Genomic DNA, 13,688 nt, shown 5'->3' on the forward strand with positions numbered 1-13,688 from the left:
TATAGTGAAAAGGAGGCTGTCACGAGAAGATACAAATCAGCTAGTAAGGTCTTGAGCCACAACAACTCACACTCTTCAAGTGCCATAGCTCTGTACTCTAACTCAGCACTGGACCGAGAAACCACATCCTATTTCTTACTACGCCAAGTTACCACCAACTTTAGTACAATATCCAAAAGTGGACCGTCTATCAGTCACTGAACCAGCATAATATGTATCAGTCCATACCTCAACACAAAGATGACCATGATTACTGAAAAAAATACATTGACCAGGATATCCCTTAAGATAATTAAGAATACGATAGACGGCTAAGATGAGATGTGTGAGGAGAGTGCATGAACTGACTTACAACACTAACAGCATAAGCAATGTTAAGACGAATCATAGACAAGTAGATCAATTTTCCCACAAGATGTTGATATTGGCTAATATCCGACAAACACTCCCCCTCAAAATCAGCCAACCTGTGATTTTGCTCAATAGGAATATCAATAGGACGAGAACCAAGCTGACCGGAGTCACTGAGTAAATCAAGGACATATTTACGCTAATAGATAAAAATACCAAAATGGGACTACACAACCTCAATGCCCAAAAAATGGCAAAGATGCCCAAGGTCCTTAATCTCAATCGACGTCCTAAGATTTTACATCGATGATGCCGTCACAATCATCTCCAGTAAGGACAATATCATCCACATAAACAATCAAAGCGATAATTTTGCCCTGGAAGTGACGCAAGAAAAGAGTATGATCAGTAGAACTCTAATGGAAATCAAACTGATGCATTGCCTTAGTAAAGCGCTCAGACTATACGCGAGGAGACTGCTTCAATCCATAAAGAGAACAGCGAAAACGACAGACATGTCCAAAAGAAGTAGATGCAAGAAAACCAAGAGGTTGGACTATATAGACTTCTTCCTGAAGATCATCATTAAGAAATGCGTTCTTCACATCTAACTGAAAAAAGAGCCACCCTTGGATAACAGCAATAGAAAAGAGAACACAAATGGTGGTCATCTTTGCAACATGAGCAAATATCTCCTAGTAATCAATCCCATAAGTCTGAGCATATCCTTTGGCCACTAGACGGGCCTTATACCAAGCAATAAAACCATCAAGATTATGTTTAATGGTAAACACCCAACGGCATCCCACAGCCTTCCTTCCGGGCGGAAGAGGAATAAGTTCCAAAGTCTGAGTTTTTTCAAGAACATTCAATTCATCAATCATAGTTTCTCACCACTCAGGATGTGCAATAGCATCTGCAATAGTATTAGGAAGAGAAACAGTAGAAATAGAAGCAAGAAAACTCTGATAGGAGAGTGAGAAAGCGAAATTAGATACATAATTAGAAATGGGATAAGTACAAGTGCGTTTACCCTTGCGAGTGACGATAGAACGATCATCACAAGGATAGTAGGAGGCAGAGCTGGAGGCGAGGAAGCGAGCTGGTCTAGTTTAGAAGTGATGGTAGTATTACGTGACTGCCGAGAGTAAACCTACAATTGAAGAGGTAACAAACTGACAAAAGATGGAGAAGGAAGAACAAGCACGGGAAGAGAAAATAATAAGGGAGAGGGGTCATCATTAAGGAATTCTAGAGGAAACCACTTAGATTGAATGTCAGCTAACTCAATGTAGTATACGGTATGCTCAAAGAAAGAGACATCTCGAAAAATGAAACACTTTCAAGAAGGACGATGATAACAGCGGTATCCTTTTTGGGTAGAGGAATAACCCAAAAAAGAATACATTTTACGACCTTAGAGTCAAATTTAGTACAAGTTTAGTCGAGAATTTAAACAAAGCAAACGTAGCCAAACACACACGGAGGAAGTGGAAACAAGGGGCGATTCAGATGGAGCTAAGAGAAGGGAATAACAAACTGAAGAACCTAGGAGGGAGTCGAATTAATAAGGTAAACAACAGTAAGAACTGCATTGACCCAATAAGATTGTGGTACATTCATGCCAATAGAAAAGGCACGGATTAACTTCAGAATATGGTGATTTTTTCCTTTCTGATCGACCATTCTGCTGAGGAGTCTTAACATTGGACATTTGATGCTCAATGCCAAACTCTAAACAAATCTTCAATATCTCATTATAGGTGTACTCTGTACTATGATCAGAATGCAAAGTCTTTGACAGTATGACCAAACTGGGTATGAACCATAGCAAGAAATTGCTTAAAAATCCCATATACTTCACTCTTGTGTTTTATAAGATAGACCCAAGTGATACAACTATGGTCATCAATGAACAAGACAAAATAGCGAAAATCAAGAGTGAATGTGACGAGCAAAGGACCCTACACATCAGAGTGAATTAGGTCAAACAGAGTAGGTGCAGTAGTATTCATACTAATAGGATAATGAGAACGAACATGTTTAGCTAATTGACAAGTTTCACAAAAAAAACAAGCAAATTGTTATTATTAAATAAAGCAGGATTCATCTGTTTCAAATATCCAAAGGAAAAATGGCCTAAGCGTAAGTGTCAACGCATTCTTATTAGACTGACTACTACTACTAAGCTGAGAAACAGAATGAATGTTAGGTGAAATAGGTGCATCCAAGAGATACAAACCATTCACTTCACATCCAGTGTCAATCATCTTCTTCGACCCCAGATCCTGAAAGACACAATGAGAGGGATAAAAAGTTACACTGCAATTCAAATGCTTGGTAATGCTACTAAAAGAGATAAGATTAGTAATAAGTTGAGGAACATGCAGTGTATTAGTTAAGGATAAAGAAGGTATAACAGAAAAATAGCATTGACCAGCTATAGAAGACAAAGAACCAACAGCAAGGCAAACCTTGCGATGACCAGAACAAATACTATAGGTTTTAAACAGGGAGGACGTATCGATCATGTTATCTGAAACACCAAAATCAATGATCCATGGTGAAGAAGTGGTGGAAACACTATGTGCAGATGCAAAGGTTCCTAAAAGAGCGAAAGTAGATACTGGTTAAGATAAAGTCTCCATCTGATTGAAGAATTTCCTGAACTTGTCAAGCTCAGCCTAGGACATAGATACCGAATCCGAGGAGGAGGTAGTAGCCGAAGTGAATACCGAATCAGTAGTCGATTGAGAGACTACATCAGCTGAAGATTATTGAGACAATTGACGTTATTGATTAAGACTATGAAAAGCATAGCAACGAGCCTTCACGTGACCTAACTGTCCACAATGATCACACTTATGTCGCTGACGTGTAGGCAAAGATCCATTGGGAGGCTATAGAGAAGGTATACTAGCAAACATAGTAGAGTAATCTCCTGAAGAGTAAGGTAAGACAGCTGTGTGATGACTCTCATCAACTAAGACATAAGAATATGAAGTATGTAGGGACGGAAAATGATCCATACCCAATAAATGAACTCTTGCATACTCGAACTCATCTCGAAGCCCGGCTAAAAACTAAAAAACTCGATTCTTATCCAGAATCGACGCATATAATGCCTTATCAAGAAGGTCTTTCCAAGCATAGGACGAGGAATAGAAGGTCAACTCTTCCCATCAAGCACGTAGTTATGATATATAGGTGGTGACTGAAGAGTCACCTTGCGAAAGGCGGGAAATATCATGCTCTAAGTTAAAGATCCAAACATTGTTTTAACGTTGCGAGTAGATACTCTTTGTGGAATCCCATATCTGTTTTGCAGTCTTAGAGAACATAAAACCAGCCGTAATGCGTGGTTGCATAGATGTAACAAGCCAAAAACGGACCATAGAGTCATTAGCAAACCATTGGGGGTAAGTAGTGTCAGTTGGTGCAGATTGTTTGTCCGTCCCTGTAAGATAACCAATCTTTCTGTTTCCACCAATAAACATTTCGATCGATCGTGCCCAAAGAAGATAATAATTAAGACCATCTAATTTCAAGGTGGTAATTTGAATGCTTGGAAAGTCGGTCGAATGAGAAGGAAAACCGCCCGATCCATCACTATCACCTGTGATCGAGGAAGAAGACGTCTTAGAAACCATCAAAGAGTCCATGTGTTTTGGTTTGAAGAGAGTTCAAATAAGAAGAAAGGATGACTCACAAGGAGAAACTGATCATAACACCCTAAAGTTGGCAATACACAGTCGTAAGAGGTGTGGAAGGTGATCAAACACGACTGTAGGTAATTAGAGAAGTCATTAATGCAATTGTAGGGCACCTAAGAGAATTTTTGTCACTGTCGTAAGCCTCAAACTGCAACTTGTTGTTGCAACCTTCAAACAGCAACATTGCTGTGAGCACGGCCCCAAAACAGCACCCTGCTGTGATCGCAGCCCCCAAACAACACCACTATTGTGATCAAAACCCCCAAACAGCGCCACTGCTGTGATCGAGATCCCCAAATAGCACCTGCCTCTATTTTTTTTAGCAAACAACCAAAGAGTTGTTGCCGCAAGTCTGTATGGACAGTCTAAGGGCCATCGTTTGGCCTAAAAACCACCAAAAAACAAAAAATAGCACCTCTATTGTTGCCGTAGGACTTCAAGATGTTCTAACGACCCTATCACATGGTGCGATTAGGTATGGAGCAAAAAAAAAAACCCCTCAAGGGTGATGTTTTAATCTAAGACGAGAGGTGTTGAAGATGGATTTAAGAGAGGAGGGGGGATAGAGATAGGATCTAATACCAAATTGAATTGAGAGAACTCAAAAAGTGATAATTACTCAACCCTAATTAGACTTTAAAGGGATTACATAGTCTAATAAGTAGAAAAGATTAAAAAAGACAAAATACCTAAAAAAACTAATAACATAGAGTTATTCAACACATAACTTATAAAAACAATTACAATAGCCATATATATAGGCTAAACTCAAAACCCTAATTCTAAAATTTATATAAAAATTGATTTTTTTGACCTCGAGAAGTCAATCCCGTGTAAAATTGACACCCCATCAGTATTTTGACCATAACTTTATCAAAACTCATCGAAATTGTGAAATCTTGGGCTCGTTCGATAGGTAACTAAATAACCTATCAAATGACACCAAAATTGTCCCAATACGAAAAGTTTTGACCCCTCAAAATAAGACCTAAAGAAAAATGACGTGTTAGCATTATAAACTCATTTTTTATCGTTACTTTAATGAGTTTTATGAGCTCTGATACCAAAGTTAATGCAGGACCGTGAATGTTACCCTACAATGATGAATTTGAGATCAGACTTAATTAATATAAGCAATGTAAACATAAATCATGAGTTCATACATGCATATATATGCAAGAGAATTCAAGCGATAATCAAAAACAGTCCTAAGGTTTGTCACAATCCCATAGTAATAGTAATTCAAGTCTTCCACAGTAATAGTAATAGGTTCTAATGTAAGACAAGTCTTCCTCTAGCCTAATGTTTCAATTAGATGTTCAAATTAGATTTCTAAGTTCAATTTCAATGCAAAAATAGTCCAATAAGTAATGCTGATTTGTTGGACAGCAAGTTAAAAAAAAAAAGGTTTAAAGAAGTTGTAGGCTACGAAAACGGAAGGTGATTAAGTTTTGGGTGGTTTGGAACAATGCAATTAGAGTAGGGAAGGGTTAGGCTGGGTTCTATGGGTATTAAGGTTAGATTTTCGATGGGGTTTTGGGTTATAAAATGAATTGGCTGGGGTTTATGGATGCTCGCGATGTCCTCATCGACTCCCCTCGACTGAGAAAAGCTCACCTCTTGTGAGATAAAACTGTGGTACCTCTCCAATGTCTGGATCAATCCATTGTAACTTTGTCCCTGTAATCCATGTGTTATCCAAATCCAGTCTATTTCTCCACTTGACGAGGTAAAGTTACCTATCATTATAAAGAATGAGTTTATAGCAGTTTGGTATCAGAGACTTCATCATATTCATCCGGTCTGTTTCAACCTATGAAAACTCATTAAAAAATCATTATAAAATTATCAAATTGCCCTTAAACATCTATACTAACATCATAAGCTGATAAAACATGAAAATAACCCTAAATACTCATCTTAAACACTAAAATAGACTGTCCTAAACATAAACTAAATAAAAACATGAAATATAATGACCCAATGAGAAGGGTCCATGAAATGATGCTCTTCCATACTTCATCCATCCATAACTACTCTGAATGTCTTTTCTTCTTCTGGAACACTCTGAAGGGTATGTTCGTGATGTCCTTCATCACTGACCTAATGGCTAACATGCAACATCATGATGATTCGCAAATATACACAATTCTTTGATCATCAAATTACTCTGATGTACTTTTAAGTGTGGATAATTACTAACTTGCACTCTTTACCTAGTGATCAGAATAGAGGTTTACATATATTGAATGGAAGGACGGGATTTGTTCAGCTGACTCCAAATATTTGAGATAAGGTTTTGATGATGATAACCTAATGAACATAAGGGAAGCTTCATGTTTGTGAGTAGAACATCAACAAAATGAGCTATACATGTCAATTACCATGTCAAGCGATATTATCTATACAATTGCCAAAGTAAAACAAATAAAATCCTTAGTGTGGAGTATAACTTTTTTTACTTGGATAGAATCACAAAGTCATAGTTGAGGACCAGAATCTATACCTAATACTTAATGTTTGTTGATGAATACGCCAAGCAATACAATAAAAAACAATATCCAAACAATACTTTTGTGAGAACAAATAAAGTCATCTTCAAAGACACTGATAAGGGATTTTGGAGGACTAGAAAATTGGTGAGAGACACATCGAAGAATCACAAATGATCTTGAATGTGGACATGTATTTCAAATGAGGAGAGAAGCAAACAAGCCAGCTGGTTTCCTATCCTCTTTTTGTATAATTATTACCAATAATTTTATTCTATATCCCATCTTCCCTAGTGTCCAAGCTTAGAAGACGAAAATATACCATGCTGTAACTTTCTTCTTGATTTTAGGTTCTGGTAAGGATTGCTCAACTCCATCTTTCTCACTTGAAAAATAAAAATAAAATAATCATCTTACTACACCTTACTTCAGAAATTCTTCTAAACTAAATATGGTCTAGCAATACTAGTACCAAACAAGGGTTCCTCCCCAAACTTCAACCAATTCCAGAAATTTGAAAATAACACACACACACACACAGATGACTGACCCAACAAAGTTGTAAGGCTGTCCGAACAGAAGTTAAGCTAAAACCTATGTTACCTGATTCATGGGTTCGCTCAATTCAAATTCAGGTTCATGGTTCGCCACTTCAGAACGAACCTGGTTCATAGGGGTAGACAGAGATGAGGGCATTTGAAGGTTCGAGTGATGAATAGGGTAAAAAAGATGAAGGTATTTGGTCATTTTTCATTAGTTTATTAATAAAGACCAAGGACAATGAGGCATTCTATCAATTTAAAATTTTAGGGGGATATCTCAATATATCAACATGTGGAGGCGGTGCAAAGAAATTAAGGCAAAATAACGTAATTAGTCTGGTTTGCTGATTTTCACATACCCAGAGTGAATTGTACCACGAACTGGTTTGGATCGAACTGGTTCGCGGTTCAATGCCTCGTTAACAAATTGTTTAACCTTAGCTCAAATATTGGCATCTTTACCATTACAACTTTTTTCCTCTATTTACATGCAGCTTGTATAACAGGAAAAAACATCAATAAATTACCTTACCAGTCAATGCTTCAATGTTTTAAAAGAGACATGAATGTCGCAATCACATACATTACAAAATGAAAAACTATGGATTTCATAGTTATGTCCAATGTTATTAAAAGCGCTAAGCAGGGCCTAGGTAGGGCTAAGGCGGGGCCTAGGCAACAAAAAAATGGTCTCTTTTTTTAATATTTATTAAAAATAATACAAAAAATAAGAAATTGGAAAAAAAAAATAATGACAAATATGCACTTGTCAAGGTAATATCAACTAATTGGCAAACTTGCAAGTCAATAATCAATTAAAACCCATAACCCAACAAGTCAACCCAACATTTGCAATTTAAAATCCATCAAAGCAACAATTAAGAAAAATATGTACATAGAGTATCTTCAATTTAGTTTTCATAGATATCAACTAAGTTAACAAAAATCCTCTAATCTAAAGTCAATAATGTCCTCATCCCTCCAATTGACCAGGGCATTATCACCACTACCATCATCGACAACGTCTCCCTCCACTTGAAAGTATAAATGCTAAAAATATTTTTTTATAAAGCCCTCAAAGTTTTGGGGAACATTTTAGACGTCTTTATGTTTTAAAAAAATATAATAAGACATCCTAGACCATGGTCTTCTTTAAAAGACTAAAGTTAAAAAAAAAAAAAAAATTATTTTTTTTAAATCCTGCTTTAAGCATTAAGCGCCTAGGCGGCCACTTAGGCTCCTAAGCCCCGTGTAGGCCCCACTTTTGACAACTACGGTTATGTCCAGTCTCAATAGATTAAGCACAAGTAGTCAAGTAGCTGACCTTGATCCGAAAATCATCCCGCATTGACTTGCATCCTGGACAAATTTTATTCAAGAACTGTACAGTTTCTAATATAAAATATGGATGTAAAATGTCTATTGGGAATTTAATTATTCCAAAGTGACCTGCCAAAACATAAACAAAATTATGAACACACAATTAACTAAAAGAAAATAAGCACAGAATTCCCAAACAAACATTCTTTGTGTATCGAATTCGTACCATCACAGCTACTTATGTCATGTGCTCCACAAGTGGAGCATTGAGAAGATGGATTTGGAATACCCATCTTAGGATTAGTAACATCATTGAGGGCATCTATTGTTATTACTGCATGCTTCTCCTGAAAAACTTATACAAAATTAGCAACAAAGAAAGAATGAAAAGGTATGTTTAGTACTACAAGCACTCTAGCAATATTATTTAATTTCACTGCTAGGTGTTTATTTCTAAATTGTACATTCAATCCAAATCATCGGCTTGAAAATTAACACATAAAAAACAAAAGTTTTAGGATCATGCATAAAATAATTCAATAGGATTTTGAACAGAGTTTCCTAGCATAATACTCTATAAATCTTTAAAAGTACTACTTATCAGCACACTTGATACCTAGGAGAAGAATAACAACTTAATGGTCTTTCAAAGAGATCTAGCCACAGAGTAACATTTTTCTAATAGTTTGAATCCCTTCATTTTCAAAGCACTAGCCTCTTGAGATAGCATTGCTAGTGACCAATTGGAAATGCTTGGGAGAAGGATAAGAATGACCACGGTCCAAGAGTCAACTTGTGGTCTATTATTGCCACTTTAGTTTTTAGTTGAGGTTGTAAAGCATAGAAATATACTAATAATTGACATGCCAATTTCTTTTTTTAGTTTCAAAATGAATAAATATCATAATTCATCAGGTCCCTTTCATCCCAAAGACTTTTTTATGATCTCCTCGAACTCTTTGAAAGCCCAAAATTTATTGAAGGGAGCCATTAACAATCAACAACATTATTTAAAATAAGTGTGCAAAACAATTTTATAGACCACGATAGTAATAGTAGAATTGCCATCTTGAAGTAAAATTGTCACAAAAAAAATATGAATATACTTAATTGAATAAACCCTCGATGATTCTTGGAAGACTAAAATATTGTTATAAAGCACGGTATAGCCAAACCTAATGATGTGCAGGACTACTGCAACAGCTAATAGTATTAAACAACTAGCCTATACTTAACTATTGCAATAGATTATCAAAAATGATAAATAAATAGCGTTAGATAAACATTCTTGCAATATATTTCTCAACTTTAAACAGAAGCATTAGACAGGTCCAATAATATACAAAAGCTATCAATACTAACAATGTCCGCTTCAGTCAAAACACTGAATTGAATGCCGGTTAAGGTCCCTGGTGGCACTTGTTGCTCCAGTAAAGTTCCACCATCCATGCTAATCCTCTCACTTTTTTTTCTTCTATCCCAATAAACTCTGCAAGGCATATAGTAGAATTTAAACTGAACTAATAAGAATGAAAAATAAACAACATTTGAACGACACTAAAACACAAGAGATACATAAATTTAGAACATTTGGACAAAAAGCAGCAAAAACTATGACATGCAGATACAGACAAGAAAACAGGCACCAATAAAAGGAGGGGATTCAACTCGACATTTTGGAAAACCCAAGACAGATGCAAACATTGGGATATTTCCTAAAATCTATGACATGGATAATTCTACATATAATCCAATAAAGGGTACACGAAAAAATCGAAACACTCATATCGATAAGATTCAATAAAGAAATGAATGGTACTATTTTATTATATAGTCCTTTTTTTTTTTGGATTAGTAAACCTGTTTTTAATGAGGTCAGTAAATAACACTATTTTATTATACTACTACATTACTTTGTGACTTTTTTTATATACATAAATAATCGAATTTGTATCATATCCTAATAATAGTCAAACTTTAATCATATATGAGTATCATTGGAAAAGAGTATAAGGGTAAAGGCAAAAAGATTGGAGGGGTATTATTGCAAATGAGGGAGAAGAGGAAAGAGAATAACGTTGGAGGGGTATTATTGGAAAGGCAATAGAAGAGAAAAGGCAATAACGTTGGAGGGGTAATCTTGGAAAGGGAATAAAGAGAAAAGGCATGTGAGATTGAATCTGAACCGCTCTTTATGGGGGATAAACATTGGCGGGAGACAACCGTTGTGTTTTATTATATAGATATGTGAGATCTTCTCACTTCCCCCCTTGTTGTTTAGGCATCATTAGCCTCTTTACACCGAATTTCTTTTTTTACCAATCATAAATATACTTATTTATATCCACTATCATCCTCAATAATAAAATCATTTAAGAAGCTAGAGAACAATAAAGGAGAAAAAGTACAATTTGATAAATGGATTTGAATATAAGAAGTCGTGAGATCAACAAACATTTTTGCTTCCCTATAGCAATAATTGATATCGCAAAAAACAACCTCTTCAAGATGATTCAGCATTAAGCCATGCAAGCAAGATGGCTCATGAGAGGTAGTCAATAACATTCAGAGTCCAAGTATTTGAATATATTTGCAACATTATGCCACCTTGTTAAATGAAGACATTACTTCCTAGCCACTTTTTATCAATAAATGTGGTTGAGGTGACCAACAAAGAAGTACAAGCGACCAAGACAAGGACACCGACTTTATTCAAGACAAATTACAAACCCACTCCAATCACCCCATGAAATCCTCAAAAGATGCCTTTGAACTCCTCAAAGACCTTACATAAATAGAACAAGAAACCTTTAATACACACAATGATACCATCCGGAGAAGCCTTGACCCCTTCAAAGATGCAACGATTCCTTCCTTTCCAAATACCCCAACACACCACATAAGGAATGAGACTCCACAAAATACTCTTAACCATCAAGAAGGAAGACCCCATTCATGATTCGAAAAGGCCTTTGACTGCGAGGTGGGGCAAGTCACTACACTGAACAGTTGAAGAAATTACATCCAAGCATCCAAGCCAACGAGCAGTGCAAGAACAAATGGAAGCAAATTCGATTTCAAGGGAATATGAACTCCCTAAATCATGGGAAAACAAATAACGTGGGAAGAGAGATACCACCATTTGATTGCTCCTAGGAGAATATCAAAAAGAGAGTTGGTTTTTGGCACAATTTAAAAAAGTCAAAGAGTCAACTTCAAATTTGACAAGGTCAACTCAACTCGATTGGATTTTGAGGAAACTCGGCCTTAAAATTCGATGGAATCATCTCCTCAAGTCAACTTGATAAATCATCAAGTCAACTTGGTCAAGTTAGCTGAAAACTAGACCTAGTCAGGTCAAAAAATCGACTGAGTTATTCAACTATATATAATTTTGAGGAGAACAAAAATTAAATATTTTGTTTATTTTAAATTATTAAAAACTATTTTTCATTATTTATAAATATAATATATTTTTATTTGATCGTTCGAGTCAACTTGACTCAATATACATCTAAGTCTGAGTCAAGTTTGTGAGTTTGTAAAACTATGGTTTTTTAGTTTTGGGGTTGCGGGTAATAGTGAGAGAATAACATTAAGAGACAGGAAAATCATTTTCTCAAGGGATGGGATGGTTTGGAATCCATTTTCCCTCTCATTGCGGAAAATCACTCTGGACAAGAATTTGAATTCTAAGGAAAACGTGTGATTAAATGACTAAAATTTGTACCACCCAAGTGGTGGAGCAGTGGTTTAGCAACCTGAATATGTTCCTCAAAATTGTGAGATAGGGTTTTCCCAGTCAAGACTTGCCTAATATGCTTGTTTGTGGTGGCAAGGCATATCCACAAGAATTAGTCCCACTTTCAAAAGGGGTGGGGACACCCTATTGCATTTAAAAAAAGAGTTAAAAATTGCCTTTTTTTCAAAGGAAATTCTTTTTCCTTGCACAATCTAACAAGCCCTTAATTTATTTATAAACTAAATAAGGAAAATTTGTGTTTTTAGCTTTAAGAAATGGCAAGTTTTTTATAGTCTAAAAGCACTAATCATTGCTTGGTTAAGATTAGTCCCTAGAGGATATTTTTCCCAAGTCATCTGATAAGATGGATTTATGAAAGAAGTGGGTTCATCTTTTTTTTCACTCCCATTCACTAGAAGACAAGCAAAAAAACTACAAGACACAGAGAAAACCACCTCCGAAAAAGCAATTTTATTATATTATACTATTATAATTAGTTAGTAATCCTGGCTCACTAAGTACTTTCTTCATGATGAATTGTTGGCACTAGTCCTACATTTTTTTCTACATTGGAGTATGCATGAAAAAGTAAAACACTAGTTCTATTCTTTTCCCTAGCATAACATCACCATCCTGAACTTGCAACAAAGATCTTGCCAACATTTTCTCTATTGACCAAGGAAAAAGTGGTGCTCGGACGAGGAGATTATACATGAGGGAAGAAAGGAGATTATCTTATTTCAAATATATAGTATGAACATAGTCAATGCAATGTTGTTGGACATAATGTCTATTTGAATGAATCTACAATGACATGCAAGTGCACATGAACAAACAACTATCCTCGTGAGAAAGCATCATTGTTGCAACTATGACAAAAGACAAAATGTTCCCGTTATTAGCATCCAAAAGTTACAACTTGCAAGGATCGTTGCTAACTTGGCCCGTACTAAAAGTTTGCATGTATGGAGCCATCGTCGCATTATAGCATACCATAGTATGCTAAATGCTTGCATCTCCAAAGGTTGCATGGTTGACATGGGATCTTTGTAGACAAGCATAGTATCCGTGCCAAATAGATTTCCATTTTGTGTGCCCCTTGAGGACAATTTCCAATTCATAAAAGCATGCTTGCGGTCCCTGCCCACCTATCCTTTTGTGTGTGAGAATTGGTTAAGGTCAAGCCGAGCTCTAATTAGTAGTTAATACAACCCTTTCCTACCCCTACATCTCCATCTCTACCCATTTATCTCAACCCCCCCCCCCCCCCCACACACACGCACGCACAAAAGGCTAACTTTGCAAACAAAATGCAGTATCTTTATGTTTTGTGTAGCCTAAATTGACTTACATTAAATATATTTGCCAGTTTTGAAGATACCACACACATGGGTTCAAAACCCACCATCTTCACCAACTAACAAACTTGCCTATGAAAGAAAAAGGTCCAGTATTTATTTTAAGAAAAATCAAAAAATAATAGAAGTCTATCAAGAATCAAGGTCCATGCACGTTGGGTATGTAGTCT

The 13,688-nt window shown here is 36.0% G+C and overlaps 1 protein-coding gene across 5 annotated transcripts in view; it reads right to left on the minus strand.

The window, feature by feature from the left end:
* Positions 1-13,688, minus strand: part of NRPD1A (nuclear RNA polymerase D1A) — a 62,986-nt gene that overhangs the window by 47,003 nt on the left and 2,295 nt on the right. For 3 of the 5 annotated variants that reach the window (XM_086458186.1, XM_086458184.1, XM_086458189.1), the window contains exons 2-5: positions 9,781-9,907; positions 8,645-8,765; positions 8,423-8,547; positions 7,160-7,219 (exon numbers count right to left, since the gene is read on the minus strand). In XM_086458186.1, coding sequence (XP_086314312.1) covers positions 7,160-7,219; positions 8,423-8,547; positions 8,645-8,765; positions 9,781-9,867 — 393 coding nt within the window. In that variant the 5' untranslated portion in view covers positions 9,868-9,907. Of the gene's footprint in view, positions 1-2,593; positions 4,801-7,159; positions 7,220-8,422; positions 8,548-8,644; positions 8,766-9,780; positions 9,908-13,688 lie in introns of those variants that run through there. The other 2 variants (XM_086458187.1, XM_086458188.1) reach the window with 2 other exon arrangements.

Source organism: Akebia trifoliata, chromosome 11 (genome assembly GCF_017979445.1).
Source record: "Akebia trifoliata isolate Shusen 1 chromosome 11, ASM1797944v1, whole genome shotgun sequence".
Taxonomy (NCBI): Eukaryota; Viridiplantae; Streptophyta; class Magnoliopsida; order Ranunculales; family Lardizabalaceae; genus Akebia; species Akebia trifoliata.